This window comes from Alosa pseudoharengus, unplaced genomic scaffold (genome assembly GCF_046254945.1).
Source record: "Alosa pseudoharengus isolate Yale_2024_CS ecotype anadromous, Long Island Sound unplaced genomic scaffold, YU_APseudo_1.1 YU_APseudo_1.1_scf_13, whole genome shotgun sequence".
NCBI lineage: Eukaryota > Metazoa > Chordata > Actinopteri > Clupeiformes > Clupeidae > Alosa > Alosa pseudoharengus.
Window position 1 is genome coordinate 20710073 of NW_027468598.1, and position 27211 is coordinate 20737283.

At 39.6% G+C, this 27211-nt stretch overlaps 1 protein-coding gene across 18 annotated transcripts; it reads right to left on the reverse strand.

Annotated features, from left to right (window-relative positions):
- Nucleotides 1-6928: 6928 nt before the first annotated feature.
- Nucleotides 6929-24741, reverse strand: LOC143121837 (uncharacterized). 18 transcript variants are annotated; one of them, XM_076282469.1, is made up of 22 exons: nt 24500-24740; nt 24223-24292; nt 23481-23555; nt 23268-23347; nt 21445-21479; nt 21202-21348; nt 14271-15977; nt 12948-13026; nt 12177-12283; nt 11983-12089; nt 11461-11745; nt 11133-11223; nt 10985-11048; nt 9173-9273; nt 8957-8995; nt 8780-8851; nt 8632-8697; nt 8409-8497; nt 8213-8324; nt 7954-8056; nt 7721-7800; nt 6929-7373 (listed from the first exon to the last, which is right to left on the reverse strand). In XM_076282469.1, the coding sequence occupies exons 8-22, from the start codon at nt 12979-12981 to the stop codon at nt 7332-7334; spliced, it is 1392 nt and encodes a 463-aa protein (XP_076138584.1). In that variant the 5' UTR covers nt 12982-13026; nt 14271-15977; nt 21202-21348; nt 21445-21479; nt 23268-23347; nt 23481-23555; nt 24223-24292; nt 24500-24740; the 3' UTR covers nt 6929-7331. The 18 variants fall into 18 exon arrangements, 14 of the variants coding, with proteins under 14 accessions (XP_076138584.1, XP_076138585.1, XP_076138580.1 ...); XM_076282470.1 differs by adding an exon at nt 12370-12458 and having other exon boundaries at nt 6929-7800; nt 12204-12267; XM_076282465.1 differs by adding an exon at nt 12370-12458 and having other exon boundaries at nt 6929-7800; nt 12177-12267; nt 24500-24739.
- Between the last annotated feature and the right edge of the window lie 2470 nt (nt 24742-27211).

The window sequence follows — 27211 nt, forward strand, 5'->3', positions numbered from 1 at the left end:
CCACTGTGCCGGCAGGATTAGTGGGCACCAGTGCCACTATGTGTGTAAATGTATGTTTGTGTAGGACACTGAAGCTGTTGGATGTGAGTAAGCACTGGACGCAGGGCAAGCAGACGTGAACTTCCTTTGACTATATGACTGCACTGTGGGGCTGTCGGGTGTGGTTAGACACCACACAACACTATTGAATTTGATTCCGAGAAATAAACTCACAATTTTTAGGAGAAAAGTCAAAATTACGAGAAAAAATAAATCTGAATTGTGTGAAATAAACTCGTACTTGAAAGAAAAAAGTCTGTAGCCTATATGAGAAATACAGTTGTAAACGCCATAGGCCTACAGCTCATACAGTCAATGCGCTTGAGCTGCAGGTTCGATGTTGCATATGGCTCTGCGATGTTGGTATAAACACTGCCATCTAGTGACCAAGCCTAAGCGTGCAATTTCAAGATGGAATCGAAACTCGAGAACAGGAGACATGTGGAGCCAACCTAAGCCCTCGCCATATTTAACTAGGTAGGCCTAAACCAAGCTGTTATTGCTCATAAAGCGATCTATTGCTTGAGGTCTGCGTTTGAACTTACTTGATTAGGCGGGAGAACTTACCAGTCAGTGTAGCATTCGTGGCAAGCCATGCTGTGACTGTCTTACAAATGGCCTTCCAAGATCTTGAAAGATCACAGACATGCATAGAACATAACCAGCACTGCTGTCATCTTGTTTAGCAAACTTTTCAAATAACTTCCATAATCTATTTTGCTTTTCTTAGAGGTGTGTCCTTTCATTTTAAATGCTCCTGTCTTCAGCTTCTCTCTTTACCGTCTCTATCGCCATTCTCCTATCAGATATGTGGCAAGCTCATGTTACATCTTAGCATGCAATTGAAATAATTCAGGCCAATTATATTATCTTTCCCTGTTCATGATATGTTTAATATATTTAATTTGTTTTAACTCATCCTCGAAATTAATTAAGAATATTACAAGTATTTTTTCTGATTTAACAGCAGATGACTACTTCAATTCACTGGTGGTAACCCTGCAGTCAGTAGGCTATGCTACAACATGGAATTTTGGCTAATCCAATGGACAGCTAACTGAAGCTTCTTGAACACTGGTACAGGTACAGACATCTTCGAACGAAGCTAAACGAAATTTCCCTGTGCAATGGAGAAGATTTCTAGGCAGGCCAAGGCCAGGCTAGAAGATTTCAAGAGTATTTTGACCGTGGAGAAGTAAGTCTGTTTTTGCTTGGTCTTTATTAGCATTAATGGTTTGTTTCGTGGCTAATGTTGCTAGCATTACTTGCTAGCCGCGATTGCTTTGTCTTTGGCTGCCACATCATTCCATTAAGAGCATCTCCTGGCAGGAATGAACACTCTTACAGCATTGTATTGATGGCTGAGAGAGTCAGTAGCCTATGTGTCTGTTGATGCTCCATTACATACAGTCATTCACTGCTTTCAGTGAGGTTTGATGTAGGCTATGGACTCAAAAATAACTTTCAGGGCTATATTTTGGGCTATATTTTGGGGCACCAGCGCATGGCGTACAGTTCGTTTTTCAGTCGCGCGAAGTTGAATTCGGTATTTTGCACCTTTATTTTTTAAGCATTGCGCCCAGGGGTGTGGCAATTAACAACCTAGGGCGGGCCCTGGCGCGTTGTCTAAAAATCGCTATCATACACCACCTAAACCTGGTCAGAAGTCAATGGCGAGTTGTTCATATGCTATTTTAAGAGCGCATGTCAACAGTCATATTGGCAGGTGCACGCACCATCCTTCTATCATTCATGAACGCACACCAGCGCACGTCCATGCAAAGCATTACAAATTGCACGATTACAATGTTAAACATAATTAGAATAAAGATATTACGAAATACTGTACATCTCATGATGAGTAGTTATTCACCATCATTTGCAAATTGGTAATGACGGTTAAAAGTGATTAGGGGAGAGGCGAGAGACACGTATGGAGCACAGCTGAAGACGCACTGTCACGAGATATAAGCAACTCCTCTGCAGGATAAATGTTGTTTTATTCAGTCATTTGAGCAACATTAGGGTAAGTGTTGCTTTTTCCAGCCTATGTTTTCGATGGTAACCCATTGTCAGTCAATAGTGAAAGTAACTGCATATAACTGTCTTGTCGTTGACTGACTTCCTTGGTGAAGTTAGTTTCACTTTGCCAATGAGTTCAAATAATAGACGAGTGCAAATGCGTGAAGGCTATGCTAAGTTTTTAGTAAAGCATGGTTTAAGAATGACTATTCCATACGGTCTCGCAAGCAGCCTCCTTCAAATGCGCCGTTGAATGCCAAAATACCGATGCATTTATCTGACATATCGCGCGTTGCGCCGTTAAAGGGAATGACAGATGTCATTCTCATTGGTTTAAAATGATGTTACGCCCCAAACACACCCATATGACTGATTAAAAGACCTAGGAACACCTTGTTACGCCATGCGCTCCACTTTTGAGGACGAAAACCCTCCCAATGTGAACTGGACATCCTACTAAATTTGAATAGACTTTTGACGAGTGACGATGCACTTTAGAATGTCATGATAGGGCCCTTTGGGTCACCAGCGCATGGCGTAAAGTTCGTTATTCACCGGCGCGAAGTTGAATTCGTTATTTTGCACGTTTATTTTTTAAGCATTGCGCCCAGGGGTGTGGCAATTAACAACCTAGGGAGGGACCTGGCGCATTATCTAAAAATCGCTATCATACACCACCTAAACCTGGTCAGACGTCAATGGCGAGTTGTTCATATGCTATTTTAAGAGCGCATGTCAACAGTCATATTGGCAGGTGCACCATCCTTCTATCATTCATGAACGCACACCAGCGCACGTCCATGCAAAGCATTACAAATTGCACGATTACAATGGGAAACATAATTAGAATAAAGATATTACGAAATACTGTACATCTCATGATGAGTAGTTATTCACCATGATTTGCAAATTGGTAATGACGGTTAAAAGTGATTAGGGGAGAGGCGAGAGACACGTATGGAGCACAGCTGAAGACGCACTGTCACGAGATATAAGCAACTCCTCTGCAGGATAAATGTTGTTTTATTCAGTCATTTGAGCAACATTAGGGTAAGTGTTGCTTTTTCCAGCCTATGTTTTTGATGGTAACCCATTGTCAGTCAATAGTGAAAGTAACTGCATATAACTGTCTTGTCGTTGACTGACTCCTTGGTGAAGTTAGTTTCACTTTGCCAATGAGTTCAAATAATAGACGAGTGCAAATGCGTGAAGGCTATGCTAGGTTTTAGTAAAGCATGGTTTAAGAATGACTATTCCATACGGTCTCGCAAGCAGCCTCCTTCAAATGCGCCGTTGAATGCCAAAATACCGATGCATTTATTTGACATATCGCGCGTTGCGCCGTTAAAGGGAATGGCAGATGTCATTCTCATTGGTTTAAAATGATGTTACGCCCCAAACACACCCATATGACTGATTAAAAGACCTAGGAACACCTTGTTACGCCATGCGCTCCACTTTTGAGAACGAAAACCCTCCCAATGTGAACTGGACATCCTACTAAATTTGAATAGACTTTTGACGAGTGACGATGCACTTTAGAATGTCATGATAGGGCCCTCAGAGGGTTCTATGATGTGTCTAATCAGTAGGCTAGTAGGTTTCATATTGCTCACTGTTAGGACGATTCTAAGGGCCCAGAGCTGACAGGGGGCCTCCAGAGAATCCCCTCAATGATATATCATCCTGGGGGCCCAGAATTATTGCCTGTCGTAGGACCCACATTTTCTAGCAGCGCCCCTGGTTGTGAATGATGCTCGAAATGTTTTGTTTTTTAAGCCATAATGCAATCTAAAAGTGGAACTGAGACTAAGTCCATTCTAGACCGGATCAGTTTTAACATGTATTTCATAAACAAATTTGTTCCGCGTCCACAAACACTGGATTAGTTTGGAAGTAGATACAATTGTGTGTCCACATTAATACTCCTGTTTCGCAAATCTCTCGCAAATCTTAGTGTTAAAATCTACATTAAAACTCACAATTCTGATTCTTGAAAATCATGACAAACAGTCAAGAAGTATGCGTAGAAGGGAAGAAATAACAATCAGAGAAAATATGCAAATTGGGGGGAAATGGGCAGTGTTTGCCAAGTGCACTGCCTGGGTGCATTAGATAGCGTGCATGCTACTTACTTAAGTTGCAATGGCTATTAATTATTAATGTTAAATTAAAGTAAATTAAATGTTTACTTCTTGAAAAGCAGCCCATGGCCATCGTCACGTGAAATGAGCACAATGAATCAGGGAAGGGAACATACTGTAACCATCTCTTTTCAGATGGTTCCGCAACAAACTGTCCACATTCGTTCAAAATGGCTTTGGTGCAAAACGAGTTTGGGCAAGGCAAGTTTATTTATGTAGCACGTTTCATACACAGGGGTCATTTAATGTGCTTTACATAAAGCAAAGAGTAAGAGTAAGCAAAGAGTAGCCTAATAGTACATAAAACCAGCGGGGTCGCCAGCGGATCACGGCACGCGGCAGGATTCGAACCCACGAATACTTGCACCTCGGAGCGGATGTCGAGCGTGTTAACAATTGAGCCAAAATCCCTGGGCTGGTCGCTAAAAAAAGCAAGCAATATGGGGCAGCTGACTCATTGACCACAGTATTCCTATATTAACAACTAAGTTCAGGGTTTGTGCCCTTCTTTTTTGTAAAACTTAGCGAGAAATAGGCCCTATTAATTAAAAACTTGGTAAACAAAGAATACTTATGGGCTCATGTAGGTAATTATCTAGTTTGACCAGACCTAACTTGTCAAACTGGCCTAAGGGCCAGCCGTGGCCTACTGGTTAGGGCATTGGGCTTGTAACCGAAGGGTTGCCGGTTCGATCCTGACCAGTAGAAAATATGTGGGTGGGGAAGTGGTTGAGCACTATAGAGCTAAATTTGTCTCAATAATATTTGTATATGCGCAGAGGGGGATCCACAAATATTTATTGATTTGCATGTGTGTTTTGATATCTACAAATAAAAAAATCATATTTGTAACTCGCATATTGATTTTTACAAATATAGATGTGCATTTGTAAATAAAATGCCATTGTAAAACCGAAAACTTCATTTGTGAAATGTGATTCTGCATTTGTGGATCACCAGCACCGCATTCTTCGCTTTCCAAAGTTATGTGTTTTTGAGACGTTCTTCGCATGAAAGTGGCACAAATCCACACGTAAAAAAATCATATTTGTAACTTGTAAATTGTTTTTCACAATTGTAGATGTGTATTTGTAAATGAAATGGCATTTGTAAAAACTGAAAATTGCCTTTGTGAAATCTAATTTTGCATTTGTGGATCACCAGCACACGCAGTTTTCGTTTTCACATTTGTGGATCAGCACACGTGTTTTTGAGACAATCTTTGCGGCAGAGGAGCCACCAGATCCACAAATAGCCTAACTCTAATTCGCCTGCTGACAGACTTTCTAATCCAGTAGATGGCAGTGTTGTTCTATGGGACTCATAACACACAGAGCTAACGAACCTAGTTGTTAAATCTAACAAGTTATGCCTTTTACAACAAGCTTTTTGGTGGAAAAGTGGTGTTTAATTTCCATAATATTTGTGGATCCCCCTCTGCGCATATACAAATATTATTGAGACAAATTTAGCTCTAGAGAGCACTGCTCTCCATGCTAGGGCTGGGCGATAAAACGAAGGCGATATGTATCGCAATAGACATGTAATCGATATCAATAAAAAATACGTTCGATAGAACATTCTATAATTAAAACACACACCTCCCGCCTTACGTTGTCTATAAATAAATAGGCTAAATATCTTGCATTGTATGTGCAACTCTACCAGAGTAGGCGATAGAAGTAGGCCTATCTCAACTCAGACTCTCAATGAGTCCTTGCCCCGTGCTCTCTCTCTCTCTCTCTCCCTCTCAACAGGCCCATCCCTCCTCATGCACATGTAATCCAAACATTCACAATCGTGCAAGACGACTGGCTAAATTGCTATTAAATCCGGTTAGCATCATTAGCACGCTGCACGAATTTGTTCAAAACTGTTGCATTCAAATTGACTGCTAAGTTCTAATCATTTCAATCCCGATGCAAATGGAAAAGTATTTTCCAAGACTCAAACGGGCCTGTCCCAAGGAGAAAAAGTATTAATTTGAAACTTAAACACACGTGGGGAAACTGAACAGTCTAACCAGTAGACTATGATAAACTAGCAAATTAAGCTACTTTGTTTACAATATTTCCAGGCTTCAACCAGTGCTGCTTTTCATTCAGACTTATGTGCACATTTATTTATTTGAGTTTTTCGTGATTGTGTTGCTATTTCTTTTCCCTGTTTGCTTTGATTGATAACTGAGGTGATTAAAATCAGAGGAAGGTTAAGTTTAAAATAAAAGTGTTTAAATTTAACTTTTTTTCCCTTCTGGTCCTTATCTGAAATAGATTTTTAAAAAATCAATAATTATTGATATCGACCGATATGGAATACTTATATCGTGATACAGTTTTCAGTCATATCGCCCAGCCCTACTCCATGCCCACATCCACGGCTGAAGTCCCCTTGAGCAAGGCACCTAACCCCTCACTGCTCCCCGAGCGCCGCTGTAGCAGGCAGCTCACTGCGTCGGGATTAGTGTGTGCTTCACCTCACTGTGTGTTCACTGTGTGCTGTGTGTTTCCCTAATTCACAGACAGTATTTCTTGTCTCGGGGAGAAGGGTGCAATAACCGTCCTCAATGACAATACAGTACATTTGTCAGACATTGTTAGACAAGACCTTTTATTTTCTTTGACACTTTGGGGACATTGTGATTTGTAAAATTCAAATGTGTGATGCTGTAACGTCCTGGCTTGAGGACGAGACAAAAACAAGGGTACACGCCTCACCGCAGAGAAGATTTAACAATATTTATTAAGAGCGTTTAACATAACCAACCCAAAATAATTAGAAACCCTGAATATGTCAGTAGAGTCAGTGGTGTAGGCAATGTATGGATGTACTGAGTAAATGTAGTGGTGCTAAATAAAATAAAGAAAAGAAATACCAAAACCTTAAAAAACCCAGACTCAGGTCTGCTGCTGCCACCAAAAACCCTACGCCCGCTCTCTAACCCACAATGCATCACGGTGCCTTTTGAAGACACCCTGGACACCAGGTGTCCTAACAATTAATCAATTAAAAGTGCAGATGAGCAGGCCAAGCTGATGAGGACGCCATGTACTCGTCACAGATGCAATCAGCATCTGATGCCATTTTGTCCTCTTTTGTCTCCTCTTGCTCTGTTAACGTCTTCCCTTATGGTGAAACAGCACTCTCTTTCTTCTGATTATTTTGCACCTGGAAAAATGTATTTGCAAGATATCAACATATTTTCCCACTGGAAGTACCAGCAATCTTGAAGTAAGAATCTAATGAAAGTTTATACAAAAGTTATATTTCATAATTCATGATGTCATTGGGTAACCTGACTACGCCAGATGGATTGCTTCGCATTTGCTCGGCATATCCATCGGGGAACTTTCCGTTGGAGCATTTTTGGGATGGGGCGAAAATACTGCTTAGTTGACTGGATAAACGGGCCAAATCTACCAATCAGATCAACGAAGAGTATGACATACTAAGAGAGCTTTGACAAAAATACAATCACAAGCTAGGCTACCCCATGGGCTACCCTTAACCCAAACCTGTTTCAAAACCAACGCTGATTGGTTATTCGTTTGGCGAACGGCTCCAAATTTTCTCCATTGCAAGAAGCCAGACTGATCTGCGAGTGGAAAAATGGAGCTCGCGAGATAAGGATGGTCTCACAAGGCTAGTCATTGGGGTCATTGTAAGGACAGATCAGGTAATAATCCAAGTAATGATTTATAAATAGTGCATTTTGGTATAATGGCAATACTATTACTGTATCGCTTACCATGCATCAGATTGTAAGCTATCTGCATTCTTGAATGACTGATAGCGTTTTCGTTGGTTTCCACTCCTCTGATTGCCCCTGTCCGTAGGTATTCTCTTGCAAACTACAGTACAAAGAACATAACAACAAACCCTGTTTTAACTTTGTTAAAATGTTGAATATTTTATTTAAAATCATTAACTTCATTGTTTCATCTGCTTATGTGCGGCCAAACTCTATAAACCATTCAGGGACGTGATATAAGCATATTAAGATATACCATCAATATCAACACTCCACAACTACTGGAGTCCTTTTGGAGGTTGTGTTCAAATGTGTGGAAGCACCACTCCTGACTACTGTCACTGCGACCCATCATCTTCAAGAATTCTCTAAAAGTTTAAAACAAAGTATATTGAAAACATATATTCTGAACATTTTCCTGACAATACCTAATTAAGAATGAGAAATGTTACCTCCAGTGTTGCATAACTTCCTTCTCATAGCGTCTTTCATTCTTCAGAGGATCTATGACCTCTATGATCTTCTTGGACATGTTGACAATCTAAAAAATATGTTTGGAATAGTATAAGTATGTTTAAGGCCACCACTTAATCGCCATTTTATTTGATGGCACAAAGCTTTTTCGTGAGTAACTTTAAGTTGATTAGGGAAGCTAGGCAAATGTAGAACACTAACCACAAGAATCCAGTGGGCCTGTAAATTGACAGGGCACATCAACATATCCTCCATAGGAAAAGTCATCTTGGTGGACAATGTAATGTAATGTTAGTAAGAGTAAATGTATAATATATTTGTACTAACTACCCTTCGGTTAATCAAATACCTTCTGCAGTGATTCATGTTTGCCAGTGAAGAGAGCATTTGCAACTGCAGCATCCATGTGGAATATCAGTCTCTGAAATGGCCATACAAGTGCAAATGTATTAAGTAAGATGTGCCAATGTATGACACAATAATTTAAAGATGTTTGAAAAAGCTGGACATTATAACTTTTACATACCTGTTTTTCCAGTAGTAGATGCAGATAGGAATCTATGACCTGTGTAGAAACGTTGATCATTTGTTAATAACTTGAAAATGCATTGTATGGGAGAGTAGGGCAAGTCCAGCAAGTGAGTTGAACCACCATTCTTATCTTGGAAATATTATTCACAATCTTTCTTATGTTTCTTATGTGTGTAATTCTAAATAAAACGTGGTTAAGTCCTTCTGTCACCTCATCTGGGAGCCTGTCATTCCCTATGAGTTCACGAATGGATGAATAGTCCAATGTGAATCCACCAACAGTGAACCTCCCACGGTCCTTTGCAGTCCCGACTGAAATTAAATTTTCACAATGTTAATACTTTAAAATAGTTCGGTCAAAACAAGCAGTGTTTTTTGGTGGACCTGTGGGATTAACATGCCACAAGAAAGATAAATACAAAATACATATAATAACCTCAAACTAAACTAACCTTAATATTACAAATAAATATATTTGTTCTATCAGAATGGTTGGCAGGCAAAATCGAGACATGGTGCCGCAGTAATATAGAATGAAACGCGAAGGGTTGTGCTGGGATTTACCACTGCATTGAACGTGATTCAGCCAATCATAATCAAGGATGGGAACTATCCATTTTAGAAAGTAGTGTTTGAGAATTTGTGGAAAAAACTTTTATAAATATTACATGAAATGGTAGCACTTTTTTCAAAATGTTTTACTGCCTCAGGATCTAGACCATACATGGGCAACATACGGCCCGCGGGCCACATCCGGCCCGTGGGCCTTTCCTGACCGGCCCGCGTAAGGTCCGTGAAAGAACAATAGTCAAGAGCCTAGCATAGAGATAATGCATGCAAATCAATATCGTTGTTTTTATTTTGAAAGCGACTGCTATTTGTACGCCCATACATTTGTGCGTGGATGCGGCGACGTAAACACCCTCACTGATGTGCTGGTGAATAGAAAAATGCTTCTGCGTCGACACAATGCAGTTGCCTTTACGTCGGCGTAAACCTTTCAAAGTTTTGTGTCTCTTATGTCTGCGTCGCTCACCACCGCAAAGGTTGTTAGAACTCCTACTGCTGCTCGTTGGCGATACGAAGTGTTCATTTCAAAACGTTACTGGCAGATAGACAGTTTACAATCGGATAACCCCGTAATTGTAACCAAAATATGTCTGAGTTTATTTGCAAAGCTTATGTTAGCGAACTAGTATGATGCTACAGGTTGCTTGAAGCAGCCGGCTCAACACACAGAGCGAGTTCACCAATCACAGTTATGTGCATAAAGTTAAAGCAAAAACATAGCCTACATTTTTAAAATAGTTTTCTTTGTGCATGTTGATTAACTAATGACAGCCTACTCTTGTCTGCTCCACATTTTCGTAGTCTAATTCTGCATAGAGTTAATTTAATGATGGTAATGATTTAATGATGAAATATTGCTGAGTGCTGATGAAATGGTGGCACGGCCTATCGGTTGTACTGACTCCTTCACATTTTCATGACCTAGCCTAATTATATAGATATTGTAGTACTTTTTTATATCAGTCTTTGAAAACTGAAAAAAATGTCAATGTCAAAAAATAATTTTGAGGAATGAGGATTAAATACTGGACATAGATTAAATAGGCTTATTGCTGTTTTTCCTTTGTCTCCCTCACATTTTCATCTGTTCTTACGACTAGTAAACAAAACCATATGATTTACTTAATGTTATACAAGAACAGAATAGAATTGAACAGAATTGAGTTCAGACTTGAGTTTGGTATTTTGAGTCCGGCCCTCCTCAACAGTCCCAGTTTGTCATGTGGCCCCTTGGGGAAATTAGTTGCCCACCCCTGATCTAGACATTTTATCATAATTGATACAGTAGATCAGTGAAATCAACATTGACAGCCTGTATTTCAAAATGTATGACTGAATCGAAGTTCTGTTCACAATTGGGCAAAAATTGTGTTTGCAAATTCCTGTTAGCTGCTATCTTGGAAACAGATATGAAGTTTGAGTATTTTTCTTGCAATGTTAACAGTGAACTCACTAGTTGTCACCTGGGGTGGTTCAATTTCTGGTTCAACGTGGTTATCCATACACATCTGGCTGACCTGCAGGTAAAATGTCAGTGTGTCACATATTCTTTTATTTATTTGAAGAACTTGCAACATGAATACAAAATTCTTTGTGTCTACCTTAACTTCAGCCGTCTGGGTTGTCACCTGGGGTGGTTCAACTTCCATGTCTTCCACTTTATCCAATGCCCCTTTTGGATCTCCATTTGACCTATGGCCATACATCGCTTATTAGACATGCAGATCCAGAAGGACTTTCTCTTTAATGGCTACTCTTTAATTGTAAAACCACAAGTTACACTTATGACCACATAAATCAACACTGGCAACTGTGATTATTTATCTGAAAATAACATTTTCCCAATGCTCTAACAAAGATATGTATTAGGATCTTTAATTCATTCTAGACACAGAACACTTTACACATCGAAAAAGTTGATAGACTTACGCGAAAGGGTTGTAAAATGGTTGACAGCTCCTAAGGCGGTAGTCCTTGTCACCATAAACCATTACTGCTCCCAAGCCAACTTGGTTATCCATACACATCTGGCTGACTTGCAGGTAAAATGTCAGTGTGTCACATATTCCTTCATTTATTTGAAGAACTTGATGCAACATGAATACAAAATTCTTTGTGTCAACATTAATTTCATCCGTCTGGGTTGTCACCTGGGATGGTTCAACTTCCATGTCTTCCACTTTATCCAATGCCCCTTTTGGATCACCATTTGATCTGTGGCCATACATCGCTTATTAGACATGCAGATCCAGAAGGACTTTCTCTTTAATCGCTACTCTTTAATTGTAAAACCACAAGTTACACTTATGACCACATAAATCAACACTGCCAACTGTGATTATTTATCTGAAAATAACATTTTCCCAATGCTCTAACTAAGATATGTATTAGGATCTTTAATTCATTCTAGGCACAGACCACTGTACACATTGAAAAAGTTGATAGACTTACGCGGCAGGGTTGTAAAATGGTTGACAGCCCCTAAGGGTGTAGTCTTTGTCACCATGAACCATTACTGCATCCAAGCCAACATGGTTATCGATACACATCTGGCTGACCTGCAGGTAAAATGTCAGTGTGTCACATATTTTTTCATTTATTTGAAGAATTTCATGCAACATGAATACAAAATTCTTTGTGTCAACCTTAATTTCATCTGTCTGGGTTGTCACCTGGGGTGGTTCAACTTCCATGTCTTCCACTTTATCCAATGCCCCTTTTGGATCACCATTTGATCTGTGGCCATACATCGCTTATTAGACATAGATAGATAGATAGATACTTTATTGATCCCAAGTGTTATTAATCTTATATTATTTTTAGTAAGAATAGACTTACCTTATTTTAAGGAGTATTATCATGAGAAATTTTCTCAACGCACTGGCAGCCAAATTTGCTTGTTTTTAGAAACAAATTTGCTTAACACACTGGGGAACAAATTTGCTTGTTTTCAGGATGAAATTCATGATGTGAAAGATTTGAGTAAAAAACTTCCTTTGCACAACACAGTTTTTTCTACTATTTTCTATCCTTTATAAGTCTGTTCACTAAAAACAATACTGAATAGATTTTTTGATCTTAATATAAGATTAATAACACTTGGTTAGATTTTATTTGTTGCAGTGCCAAAGTGATTATTTATCTGAAATTAACCTTTTCACAATGCTCTACACTGCAAAAAACTGCTTATCTTATACAATCTAGCCATGTGTTCATAATATAAGATCAATAACACTTGGTTATATTTAATTTTTTGCAGTGTAACTAAGATTAGTCAGATCAGAATGAACTCACACACCAAATATAAAAACTCTCCCACTAACAGATTTGCCCATAAACTATTACTAACAAATAATTGTTCTGCTAATATTTGCTACCACATCTTTACTGCTCCATTCTAAAGGGGATCAACTCACAAGATGGGGCTGGTTTTGAAGTCATATGATTCATCCATCTGTAGATAACAGGTTTATTCACAGGCTTCGCTGTTTGGCCCTTAAAACGGTAGAAACACAATGGGTAGCTTCAGAGCTCATGTATGTATTAGATTCCAGGCAGTAAAAGGACAGATACCAGGCAGTAAAACAGTGTATAACATATTGAGTACATGTATGACTGCATATTATTTTATCAACCCCCTATCAAGGTATTGTAGAGTTTTGCCTGTGGCCTAATATACTAAAATCTAGTTTCACACATTTATGATATCATGGCCCCTTTTGGTTTGGGACAACTCAATGAAAACAAACACATGGACAACTGATGTGAATTTAAAAATGAATTGGGGAAAAATCTTGAAAATGATTCAAGAATATTATTCTGTGCCAGCTGTTATTTTTTCCTGAGCCAACTGTTAGTTTGAAGGGGCACTCACTCAATCCAGCCACCCCCCCCCACCCCCCTTTTAAAAGCCATTTAAAAAAAAAGATATCAATTATCAACAATGACAAGCCAGCTTGAACCTGCCGCTCTTTCTCTCCCCCTCGTGCATACTCAGACACGTTCCCAATTAAATGGAGTAACATCGTCCTTATCTAACATGCTGTTTTGACATTGACATTGTAAATGTTCTCTAAGAAGAGTGAAAAGCAGTTAGCAGTAAAGCTGACCACAGCGTCGTCTATCACAGGAAAACAAATAGTGATCAGCCTATAATAGGCTAACCTAAATAAAATCTTGGCGGGCCGGATTAAAGTGCGTGGTGGGCCGGATCCAGCCCGCGGGCCGTAGTTTGCCCACCTCTGCCATAGACTGTACTTTATGTCTAGAGGAAATGACAGCACACTTTTATCCTCCATAGGGAAGCTGTTGTCATAATACCACCCTTGCATGCTAAGCCTATGACTCAACACAAAAGCCTGCAAAGCAGTGTTAGATACATCACAATTGGCACACAGAAAATATATTAATCATTATATAATAAGCACGTAGTCATCTATGCTAAAGCATCTTTTCCTAATCTGGTATGATTTTAAAATCAACTTTTTCACAGTTCTTTGTAACTTGTCAGCTAAAATGACATTCCAATCATGGTAAAGTATGCACCTTCACTTCCCTTCCGTTTTTTAGTCAATAGGCAGAAATAAATCTGAATGCGTGGAACACCCAAGTATGTTTAGCATACTAAGTTGAATAGCCATGTAGCAATATTAATAATACAGAGTTATGCAATGTATTTGATGAAATACCTATGAAGCAAGCAAGTGAACCATGCTAGTAGGAACAGTAAAAAGCCTTACCAGTAGATAGATAGATAGATAGATAGATAGATAGATACTTTATTGATCCCCAAGGGGAAATTCAGGAACGTGTAGCACGTGTAGGCAATGACTCACGGAACTACTTCTTCTTGAAACCCTTCCGGAGGAAAAGGAGAAGTCCTGCCACAATATAGCATTGAATTATATTTCCTGTTTTGGTGGACAACGCCAGTTTACTGCTGTGCAACAGAGATGAGGCAAGTGCTCATGAGCAATGATGTTTCACTTTCTTTGACCATTTGTCCACAAATATCTGGACAGTATGGCTTTCAAGCCTTCTGACCTAGATGGAGTATCTTACTTTTTGGGCATTTTCCCTTCATTTTCAGATGTGCCGCATGCATGAGAGCAGCGCTCCGTGGACATTCTTGCAAAGCTAAACAACGTCTTTGATATCTCAGATATTCTTGCAATGTGAGACTTGTGCCAAAATGACTGGAATGACTGGACGTGAAGCACACTTCCTCATTACAACATTTACAGTATGCTGTCAGTTACTGATGCACCACATGTGAGGCAAAAAATATATCATTGGGTCATGCAGTTTTCCTTTTTGCTTTCCTTGATTTGGATGTTCATACATAGCCATCCAACAACAAAGTTTTGTGTAATAAAAGAGGGTAATGGCTTTAGTGAGTTTCTCCCCAGCCTCCTCCAACAACGACCACTCATCCCTTGCTTCCAATTTGACCAGAAATTAGTCACAAAGGCTTAAGATGTACAGTGTACGATGTAAAAGCATAATAAATTAGGTAACAAACACATGAACTGGATTAGGTATTTAAATTTGATCTGTAATTCCAAATTATCTCTGTATATGGACCATAGTAATCACATTTAATCAAATTAACTTTCTTAGTCACTCTGGAAAACATCCAAATATTTTAGCTGTATCTAATGAGACCATGATCATTGAGGTTTTTGTCAAGCCAACAGTGGGGTCTGGCTAGTTCGCCCCCAGGGTGGGAAAAAAGCATAGTGGTCATCCAAGTTGGTTGAGGTCAACAAAGTGAAACTGGCTGACTGTTTGACTCCCTGATGAAGGCTTGTTTGCCGAAACACGTCGGAGTTTTTTTTAAAAAGGTTTAAATGTAACCAAGCCAATAATATAAAGGCTTTTTAACCTTTGAGAATTGAGAGTGCCTTGGAATTCCCTGTTTTTCTCATCTACATTCTCCCATCCAAAGAGCACCTCAAACAAACAAATTTGAGTCCAGGAAGCGCTCCTAGACAGACATTTTGTAAAGTGAAACTGGCTGTTGGGGTTCTAGGGGTGATTTTGAAAACTCTTTGCTTCATCTGGTACATTATGGTGGTATCACCTGAAAACCTCTAAACATGTCTTCCTTTGTCCATTCACTAAACTGGATACAGCATGGTTTGAATCCATTGTTTCAGTGATACCAAAGTGTTCAGGAATTATTTCAGATCATTTTTGTTATTTTTTATTAAAACATAGTCCCAGAATTAGATTTTCTGATACAGTAAGGACCTGGTGACTTGTATTAAAATGTGTGATGCAACTCTAGCGGCGGTTGCAGCGTGGTGCTCTCTTGCGTCTCTTCTTGCTCTGTTTACGTCTTCTCTTATGTTTTCCTCTTCCTTCTTCTTTCTCATCCGACCCCATTGGCTGGACTCTCTCCCCAGGCAGGCAAGTTTCCATGGATACTCCCAGTGGTTCCACACCTAGAAGAGGTGACAATTTACATAAAGTACCTTTTTTCTTAGTCAGATAATAATTGTTTCTAATGTTTAATGAAAAGTTCTCAATTTTTGTTGATGCACAGAAAACAGATTTTTTTTTTTATTTCATCTTCATCAATTGTTTGATACAACTCAACAGCAGATGCAACAGCAGATGCAACATAATATGTACGTGTTGTGGTATTGTGAGTGACAGAAAGATCATAAACACTATAAATCAGGGGTGTCCAAACTACGGCCCGCGGGCCAACTGCGGCCCGCCACGCACTTTAATCCGGCCCGCCGAGCATTTATTAGTTTATCATAGATCCGGCCCGCCACGCACTTTAATCAGGCCTGCCGTGCATTTAATTAATTAGGTTATCATAGGCCGCTCGCTATTCCAGCATAGACAACGTTGTGATTAACTTTAGGCTACTGCAAACTGCTTTACGCTCTTCTTAGAGAGCGTTTACCATGTCAATGTCAAAACACCTTGTTACATCGAGATACATAGTATCTCCATTGCAGCAGATCTAACTACGTTATGCTACTCCATTTAATTGGGAACGCATTTGAGCGTGCACAAGAGGGAGATACTGCGACAGGTTCCAGCTGGCTTGTTATTGTTGATAATTAATAATTAATGTTTCCACTACTGACCATTTATAAACTGTGAGTCATAGGCACAGCACTAGCCATAGGCTAGTGGAGCTAGCAAAAGAGTCTTAAAGTGACAGTGCACCATTTACAAATGAACAGTATTTCTTAAGAAATTAATTTTCTACAGCAGAATTACTTTGTCATTTAAATTATACAAAACATTATATATATATATATATATATCAGTTAAAAAAATAACGGAGGAAGGAATGTCCACTTGATTGATGTTAGTGGCATATGTGAATAATAGAGTATGTAGGCCGCCTACCCAGACACATTTATAGCAGCAGTATGTATTATGTAGCATTTTAACTGGCAATGTTGTGCAATAAATGCTGTTCTGACATTCTCAGGGGGGTCTGACCTAAGGAGCTAGGCTAGCATGCAGCAGTCAGAAAAGTTGTGGGTTCAATTCTTGGCTTCCACCACGATTGTGCATTTGAGCAAGGCACTTAACCCCAAATTCCTCCAGGGACAATGAAATTTGTAATATAATTTAAATAAGTCACTTTGGATAATAGTGTTTAATTAATAAATGTAAATGTAACTAAATGTAAATGTAGGTCTGGGAAGTCAGGGAAGGTGTCTAGTTATGAAATACTGTTTTCCAGATGTGCAAAATTATGGAATGTCTGGAGGTTTTGCTCAATGTAATACATTTGCAGAAAAGTCTTTAATACTAAAAATAGACACTTGTTTTATAAAACCATGTAACTATTTACCATTAAAAATAGACCTTAAATGTGGTTATTTGTAACATGCTATTGTTTTTAAAGACAAATCGCTATAATTTAAAGACAGGTTGTAAGCTAAGTGGGAATTTATACTCGAAAGGCAAATGTTATTGAAGACGTCATTACAGGAATGCATCATGGTCTGAAACATTCATTAACAATGTTACCATCCAAAGATACAGTTAGTAACAAGAACATATTAACAACAAGAACATTATTTAACAATTGTTTAGTTAAGGCATAACTTGGATGATTATAACAACGCAAAACTATCCAAAAAATTTTTATCACCAAATGAACTGTCCACGTTTGTGACAGGCCAGCAGTAGGCTATAGCTGATTGTTTTCTGTGCTAACGTTACAGTTAGCCATGAGTATTTGTCATACTATGTAGCATTCAGTAGCCGTAACACTAGCCTTACCATCTTTTTTTGGAACTGGTCTTCCTGCTTTGATCCTAACCTTCGCACTCTATTTGAATGTATAAAAGATGGACATTGTCCTCTGATTCCATTGTACTGTTTATTTCACAAGCAAAAAACAAGCTTTCCGTTCAACAGATTCTTAGCTGTATGACTGCAGATAACGTTCTTCCACCGTTGCCGCTAAAAACAGCACCCCCTATCGCAATTGAAAATTACTGTACGGAGGAGCTTCCTCCCTTGGCCATTGGAAACGACGTGATTCACGAGCCGCTAGGGTCCGAGGCGTTTATAATGGACTTCAATGAGGGGCTTGAGGAGGAAGCTCCTCCATACAGTAATTTTCAATTGCGATAGGGGGTGCTGTTGGCATTTTGACCTAGGGGAACGATTTTGTTCATTCAAAGTGCTAAAAATAGTAATATTAACAGTAATTTATCAGATTAGTAATTCAATTTATATATATTTTATTTTTCTCTGAAATGTTAGGGAGGATGTTCCTCCCTTTCCTCAATGAAGGAGCCTCCTCTGATGTATATATATATATATATATATATATATATATATATATATATATATATATATATATATACATTATTTTTTTGTTGTGTGGCCCGCCGGCCAATTTTCAAAACCCAATTTGGCCCTTGAGTCAAAAAGTTTGGACACCCCTGTCTTAAGCCTTTGTGACTAATTTCTGGTCAAATTGGAAGCAAGGGACGAGTGGTTGTTGTTGGAGGAGACTGGGGAGAAACTCACCAAAGGCATTACCCTCTTTTATTACAGACACCTCGCAAATAACCTCAGACTTATTTGCTGGTTACAGTAACTAGGTCAATGGATTTTACTGAGTCTATTTCTCGATACTTAGTGCAAAATCTAAGCAAGAAAAGCCCAAACAAATAAGATTAATATTTTGGCACGACAGTCTATGGGGTTTGCCGTTTCGGTCATACAGTCTATTGTTTCGGTGGTGAACGACGCAGACACAGGCGACACCGAGCGCTATGGCAGTGAAATACACCGCGATGCCAAGCAACCCGACACAGAACCATAAAAGTGTCATGACGCCGTAGGACTGGCGGCATAGCTACGCCGTGGAGTTGACGCAGAAGCATGTTGAGTACTCATGACTTTACTCAAGTATATTTGAGAGGCAAATATTGTACTCCACTATTTACTCCACTACTATTTACTCCACTACATTTCTATCCATAACCGTGAGTACCCGTTACTACTAAAAAAAAGGAAAAAAGAAGAATCTTGGAAACCCTCCACGTGATTGGATTGTGCATGCACCACTGATTGGGACAGCCTATCAGCAATCACCTTCAGCTTTCCGCCAAAGTCAACTCCATGGTCAGATTTAGATAAGAGACGAAACCATGGACGAAACAATTGATGAAGACGCAGCATGTTACTGGATGCCGGGAATGTGCCAACCCGTGGCCCCACCTCGCCAGACTATTTCAATCAAATTGCTGAACAAGTTAATGATAGTTTTCGCTTCAAGTGTTTCAATTACAAAATAGTATTTTGTATTTGAAATACGTATTTTAAATAGGCTACATGTATTATAAATACTGTCCATCTCTGGCAACATGGTAAAAAGATGAAAATGACTCGATTTTACTTTCAATTCCTTTTACATTTTCCACATCAACATTTTTCCTAACTCCATGTAGGACGTTTCTGTACATAAATGTAAGCACTGTGGCAGTAGTAATGCAATATTTAGAAAATGTACTCTTGTACTCTTGATACTCAATTACTTTTAAAAACAAGTACTTCAGTACTTTTACTTAAGTAGACATCTGACTGTTGTACTTTTACTTGTACTTGAGTAAAATTTAGCAAGGGGTATCTGTACTTTTACTCAAGTAATGAAGCTGTGTACTCTGTCCGCCTCTGGTTACTATGTGCATTGTTTACTATGTTCTCTATTTTTGCTCTATTACCACAAGATCATACACACAATAGATTAAGATGTACAGATGGAGGTGTCTGTCAGCCAGTTTAAGTTATGGTAGCAAACAAACTTTAGCACAACTTCCCACAAAGTACTGCTTGCTGGCAAAGTGCTAATTTCAAAACGTTACTGTCTTATAGACACTTTACAAACGGATAACAAACTTCTTTTCTTTTCTTTTCTTTTCTCTGATTGTCTAACACTGTAAAGCACCATGAGACATGTGTAATGTTTTGGCGCTCTATAAGTACAATTAAAATTGAAATTGAAATAACCCCGGCCGTCATTGTAACCAAAATATGTTTATTTGCAAAGCTTATGTCAGTGAACTAGCATGTTGCTAACTCCCCACAGTAGGCTGCTTGAAACACGGACAATCAACACACAAGACGAGTTGACCAATCACAGTCCTTGCGGTCTGCGTTGCCTCGACACAAAGTTACAATTTTTTGGAGGAGCACGTCGAGCTACGGCAGAGGGGTCGGAGACTGATTTGCGGTGACACAGAGGGGTCTGCGGGTTGTACGCCGTTGAACGCAGAAGCATAAAATAGGCTTAACTCTACCAAGCACCAGAACATTGGCATACACTGACAGGGACTGGTTCCCTCCTTGTTTTTCAAAAAAACGTTTGAAAATTTTCAGGTCACAACAAGTTGTAAAAATCACTCACCATATCTCAAAAAATGGTTGCAAAATGCAAGCATTTGGTTGCAGTCTGGAGCCCTGTATGTGGTCTGTTTGCCAGCACTGAAAGGCTTTTTTCCAGTAAATGGATGTGAAGAGAGTCAATTAATCCATCATATCTCAAAATAAAAGTCTTGACCCATTTAGACTAGTATTAGAATTATAGTAACTGTAAGTATAAGAATTCAAGTCGGATCTGTTTGTGGGTACATCCTTGGCCTAAGCTACATATTTTCAGCAAATTTCATGAAAGTAGGGCACGGGTGAAAACATTAACTCCTTGGTGGAGATATACTCCAAATACCTCCAAGATTCTATAGATGACTAAAGGAAGAAAGGTTTGCAAAGTATGACAACTATAGACTAATCCTCTTGCAAACTGCACGAGACACAAAATATCTGTTCTCTCACATTCTCAGAAGGAGCTTCAGGCATTTTTGGTGAGCACAAACGACAACTACAACAACAGTTTCCTCTTCTAATGATATAATATACATAACTAAATGGATGAGGAACACGCAGACAACATTGGACAGCATGGGACACAATTAGGGATAAGATTCACAAAATATCAGAGCTTTGAAAATGATAGGCCTGAGGGTGTTTTTGGAACTTCCCAATGCAATAGTAATGTGCTCAAAATATTGCTATTTTAAGTTAAATGTTAAATACCAAAGTTAAAAATGATTGAAAGACAGATTTGCATATAATTCAGGGATTGTGGTTAGAATATTTAATAAATGGTCCTCTTACCACCAGTGGGGTTCAAGCTGGGCGGAGTAGGAGTCGGACCTCCAACAAAGGCCCTCATAGGGGGAGCAGCAGTAGGGCTGGGGAGCTGAGGAACTGCCCTCATGCTGTCCACTTCCTCACTCTCACTCTCACTCTGACTCACAGTCACTGCAGAATATATCAAGCATAATAAGTTATCAGAAATCTTATTTATGAATATGATTTCTGGGACCAACTGTCTTTCTACTTGTCTGTCAGACTTACCTCCATTGCGATGTTCTGCCAAGGGCCTAGGGTCTCTGTGATGCAGTAAAAGTGGACAGAAACGAAACGTACAGTTAGCCTCTTACAGTGGATGGTGGTGATTTACTACAGCAGCCAATTCACATTGTTTGTCAGAAGCAGAGAGTACGAATAGGTATGTAACGTTATAACAAATTATAGGTAATATCTACTCTTCATGCATGAATGCCACACAGTTAACCCATCGGTTTTGGCATATTTATCTGAAAGGAACATTTGTTCATGCTTAAAGGTGCTATAAGCGATGCAGGCCAACGTCACTTCTGGTGACGTTCAAACAAAACATAGAACTAGGTCGCTACTCCCTCCCCCTCCCGTGCAATTGAAACTCTCCCAAACACGTATCTCGTCGGTGATTTGCTGGAACAGTTTGTTATGTTTTTATGGGCCAGGTTTGTCCAAGTTGTTTTTGTGGCCGTTTTTGGAGCCTAGGCTGTCCACGGAGACCGCATTTTTTTTACAGTGTATTCGGGGCACAGGCAGCTTGCAGATAGTGAGGTGATGTTAGCTGTATGTGACAAAAAATGTTTTAGCTTAGACACCGCGTTACATCGCTTATAGCGCATTTAAAGACAACTAATACCAGCTAATTACAAAAAATACCATGTGTCCTAATGCTCACTACAATTAGTGTTAAAATTAGAGATGCACCGATATGGAATTTTAGGGCCGATAACGATAACCGATATTTATTGGTTTGTTGTGGCCGATACCGATACGATAACCGATAATATTACTCTTGAAAAGAAAATGTAAAAAGTGATTTGGGGAAAGCATTTAATAAGCATAATTTTATTGCAGTCATTTTACCTACCACCAAATGATGGACAGAACTCATAATAGTCCTCAATAGTGCAGCAGTCAACAACATAACAGTAGCCTAGCCCTACAGTATGTGTGGCTCCTTTAAGTGAACCTGACGTCAGTGAATTGCGAGTGAGTGGCTAGAGAGTATGAATCGTTTTAATTTAGGACTAAACGCTCATAAACGGCTCAGCTGGGAATAAGCTACAGTATAGTGACCAAATCAGAGTTTGTGAGGGAAACTTATGTTTAGTTTCAACTGAATAAAGCTGCAACTCCTCAGACTGTATCTTATGTCCGTCTACTCTGTTGCGCACAACCTGCTGCAGCAGAAATGAAAGGGGTTAGCCCCGAAGGTTTTAATAACTTATTATGATGACCTGTCTGGAACTGAAGCAGGAATGGTTAGCATATTTCTAGGTAGTAATACAAAACCCAACCTAACGCAATGCAAATATAATACTAAAACACAACTTAGAACTAGGCCTACTTATGTACTCATCCCACTAATGAGTTTGCTTATTTGTTTCCCCGATCAGCGCGGTAAAGTGCAAACACACCAGCACAAGACGGCTCTAGATAGGGCTGAGCTCCGCTCTGGTAAGGTTAAATGGCAGATCATTCACGAGACAATTTTGAGATGCACAAATTCCCAAATGAACGCATATCCACAGATTTTGTTAGAGTGGTGAAATACATTCACACTGCTGACATTATATTGAGGAAAAAGTATAACCAAGCTCAAGTAGCTCAGTGTAGCCAGACGGACCTTACGTAGGCCTAAATTAGGACTTTAAAAAATATCGGCGCAAATTATCGGCCAGAATTCTGTTATCTGACCGATAATAATATTTTAATTTTTTCACTTATCGGCCAATAATATATCGGCCGCCGATATATCGTGCATCCCTAGTTAAAATATTGTTTATTGCTGATAAAGTAGATAAACTTATAAGACAGGGAGGTAAAATGGGTGATACCTCCTAAGGGGGAAGGATCTGTCCCCAATCACCACTGTGGCGTTGAAGCCATACGGATCATCCACACACTGCTGTGGGACCTGCAGACAGACATACAGTATAATGTTTGGGTGTTGAATAGCTCCTTAATGAAGCAGGGTGAACCCAAAGAGCATCAGAATAAGTATTGATAATGTAAATCATGGTTTCTATTGATAAATGTAAAAGCCATACACTCAGATTTTGTTCATGTTGAAAGAAGCTGTTGTCATAATACACCACGTCTGGCCTTTGACTGTCCACGGGGGCCTGTGTTAGAAACAAATCACAGTTAGCATACACAGCAATTCCTCTTAGACATTTTTTTCTGAAAATCAACTTCTACACAGTTCTTTGCAGAAGTATTTTGTTTTAGTTGTGGCAAGGCAGGGACTTTTGAGACGATGTGTAGCGGTTTGTTTTCCTTTTTCGCCACGTGGATAATTACTCAACATTGTTACAAACGTTGCTCATCTTTTTTGGCTTAAAGTCAAAAGCCAAGAGGAAGAAATATCTTACAACGTGGAACATCCAAGTATGTCCATGCTAAATGTGCTAACCACTTCGGAAGAGCAAGCGTACGGAGTTAAGCAAACAATGCATTTGATAAAATGACAATGGAATGTTGATAAGGAAATAACATGCTATTTAATCATTATAGGTTATATAATCATTATATGTTAGGGCTATTAAAATATTGAGGTATTTCAATGACAGTACCGTTTCTTCAGTCGCCATGTTGTTGTTTAGTAGTAGCTTTCACGTGTCAAAAGCAGAACCACTACCAACCCACTACCAACTCTTCCGGAGCACATTATTAAAAGTCCCACCATAACTTAACATGAAATCAAACAATGCTGGATAAGAAAATGACCAATTCACTCACAAGTTAAAAATAGAAAATGTTTAAACATTTAATGCAAAAACATCAACTTACCACACAATATTTCCAGCTTGAGCATTCCAAACGGCTCTGTCACTGCCATGCATATTTATTTGGGTGTGATCTGTTGTGAAGCAGGAAGATCAAGAAGATAATTATGGCATGTGGGATTGAAAGCACACTTCCTCATAACACACTTTAACTGTTTCACAGACCTAGTACACAGACCACAGTGCTCTTAAAACAAAAACTAATAATTAATAAACATTATTGTATGTGTGAATTTGACAAAATGTTGCCTCTCATGTAATATAACAATCGGTGTCTTTACCTAGCCATGTTTTGAATGATCCACCCAGTGATCCTTTGTCAATCTCTGCCATTGTGTTCATTGTGTTTCCTTTTTTGATAATGATGAAAACAAATAAATAACCAAGCTTCTCTCTCATTGAAATCCCAATCGAATATTTTCTCTCTGTTACCAAGAATGATAGTCACTGGGTATGTCACTCCAGTTATACTAGTATGGGCTCCGCCCTCTAACAGCTCCGCTAGTGCCTTTGTGAAGAATTTGCATACCCCGCCCCCTCCGGTGGGGGCTATACTAAACTGAAGCTTTGTAGGACAGGTAGGCTTGAGGGGTTAGAGAGGATGGAGCCTGTACTCTTATAACTGGAGCTACTACTCAGCAGCTATTGTTATACGTCGCATGGGGCTCTGCCCTCTAACGCAAGGGGGTGTTTCAACTTGCGCCCTCTGTAGACCTTCATGACATGCTGAAATAACAGCATAAACTGTGATAGTAGATGCAGCCCTGCCTGAATCCACTAGCTATTGCTGAAAAGACAAGATAAGAGTGAAGGGACATTGGGTCAACATCTCGTGAGCCACACCATTTTGACAACATCATCCATCGTGTTGTGTTGGGACTCCTGGGGTCCCCATCGGCTCCCTATCGATTGGCCGTGGCACATCCCACTCCAACCGCCGAGAGAAGCGTCCCTGAACATCTCACCAGGGTTTTACTGTCCTCTTCCTACTGGGCTGTTTGCGTAGCACGGGTGGAGCTGGTGCAACAGGCGTTGCTGTTAGATCGGGCTGTGCACAGCAAAAAATGAAAAGTGTTAGATAAGCTGATTAGATTTTATTAGTTAAGCAGTTTTTGCAGCGTGCTGATTAAGCATTTTCAGAGGGAGCAGGGGCTGGTTCCTCCGAGGACAAACATATTGGAGTTCCCAAAATGGACGAGGCCAGTCTGAGGAGGTCATCCCTCGATAAACCGCTTTCGACGGGATTGCTGTGTTGTAGCCTGGAAATCCAGACCCAAATCTAGAAAGATTTAGGGTCTGGCTATGAGTAATGAAAATGGCCTCGAAGGGCGGCACCAAGCATGCATTTGAAAATATCACTGCACACAATTGGATAACACTATGACCACTGTTTACTTAAAGGGGTGGTTCAAGATTTTGGACATAGGGCCTCATTTCCAAGTAAGCAAGTGTGATATTTATCAGTGAAGACCGTTTTCAGCACGTTTCATCCAGTCCTTCTAATTGCAGAGTTCGCAGGTGCTAGGCTAGCGCAAGTCAACGGTATGTGTTAGCCTGCCACTAAAAACAGTCTTACCCACTCTAAAGCACACCCGAGGCAAATAAATTGTAACGCCAGACTATCGATGTAAATATCTGTGTTGATAGTTTTATTTCTAACATTATTAAAAACCACCCTTGCAACTGTGGGCCGACGGGCCGACGGCCTCAGTGTCAGGAAGTATAACGAATTGCTTTACTGCATTCAAATACACATACACGCCAGGCACCGGCTAGAAAAAGGTAGCGATGGAGTTTCTCAGACATTCGTCATGACAGAGCCAGCGAAAAAAAAGCAAAAACCGAGAAAACAGTAAGGAAATTGCCAATACTGCATAGTTTACCTTTAACAGTTTAATGACAGGTTGCAGGTGCTGTCCCACCCTGTTATTAGCGTTTTGAACCCTTACACCCTCGCAAACTTGATAACTTACAACTGATGTCAGTTAAGGGTGTGAGGGTTCAGGCCTTAGGGTTTAGGGGAGAGATTGGGATTTAGCCATTCTCTCCTACAGGAGAGCTGGGCGCAGGTGTTTCCGTGTCGCGCTAAATCACTTTCAGGTTTGGGATTTTAAACGCGATTCAGAACAGCCAGGGGAGTCTGACGTCACTGTTCAATCTCTCCTGCACCTTTTTGGCTTTTCTTTTGTTTATTCACTACACTGCATTATACTGATTGCTTACACTTTTATTTTCTAAATCTGACACCACTACTGACTTTACTTAACCTAGCCTGTCCCCTTCATATAATAAATCTATTGTATTGCTACTCTGTGTGTGGCATTCCCTCTCTGTTACCTTGCCCTGAGCCAGGCTTGTAACAGCTTCATCTGGTACATTATGGTGGTATCACCTGAATACCTGAAAAACATTTCTTCCTTAGTCCATTCACTAAACTGGATACAGCATGGTTTGAATCCATTGTTTCAGTGATACCAAAGTGTTCAGGATTTATTTCAGTTATTTTTTATTAGGACACAGTCTTACATAAGAATTAGATTTTCTGATACAGTAAGGACCTGGTGACTTGTATTAAAATGTGTGATGCAACTCTAGCGGCGGTTGCGGCACGGTGCTCTCTTGCGTCTCTTCTTGCTCTGTTTACGTCTTCCCTTATGTTTTTCTCTTCCTTCTTCTTCCTCATCCGACATCATTGGCTGGACTCTCTCCCCAGGCAGGCAAGTTTCCATGGATACTCCCAGTGGTTCCACACCTAGAAGAGGTGAGAATTTACATAAAGTACCTTTTTTCTTAGTCAGATAATAATTGTTTTTAATGTTTAATGAAAAGTTCTCGATTTTTGTTGATGCACAGAAAACAGATTTTTTATTTATTTCATCTTTATCAATTGTTTGATACAACTCAACAGCAGATGCAACAGCAGATGCAACATAAATTGTACGTGTTGTGGTATTGTGAGTAACTGCAAGATCATAAACACTATACATCTATTG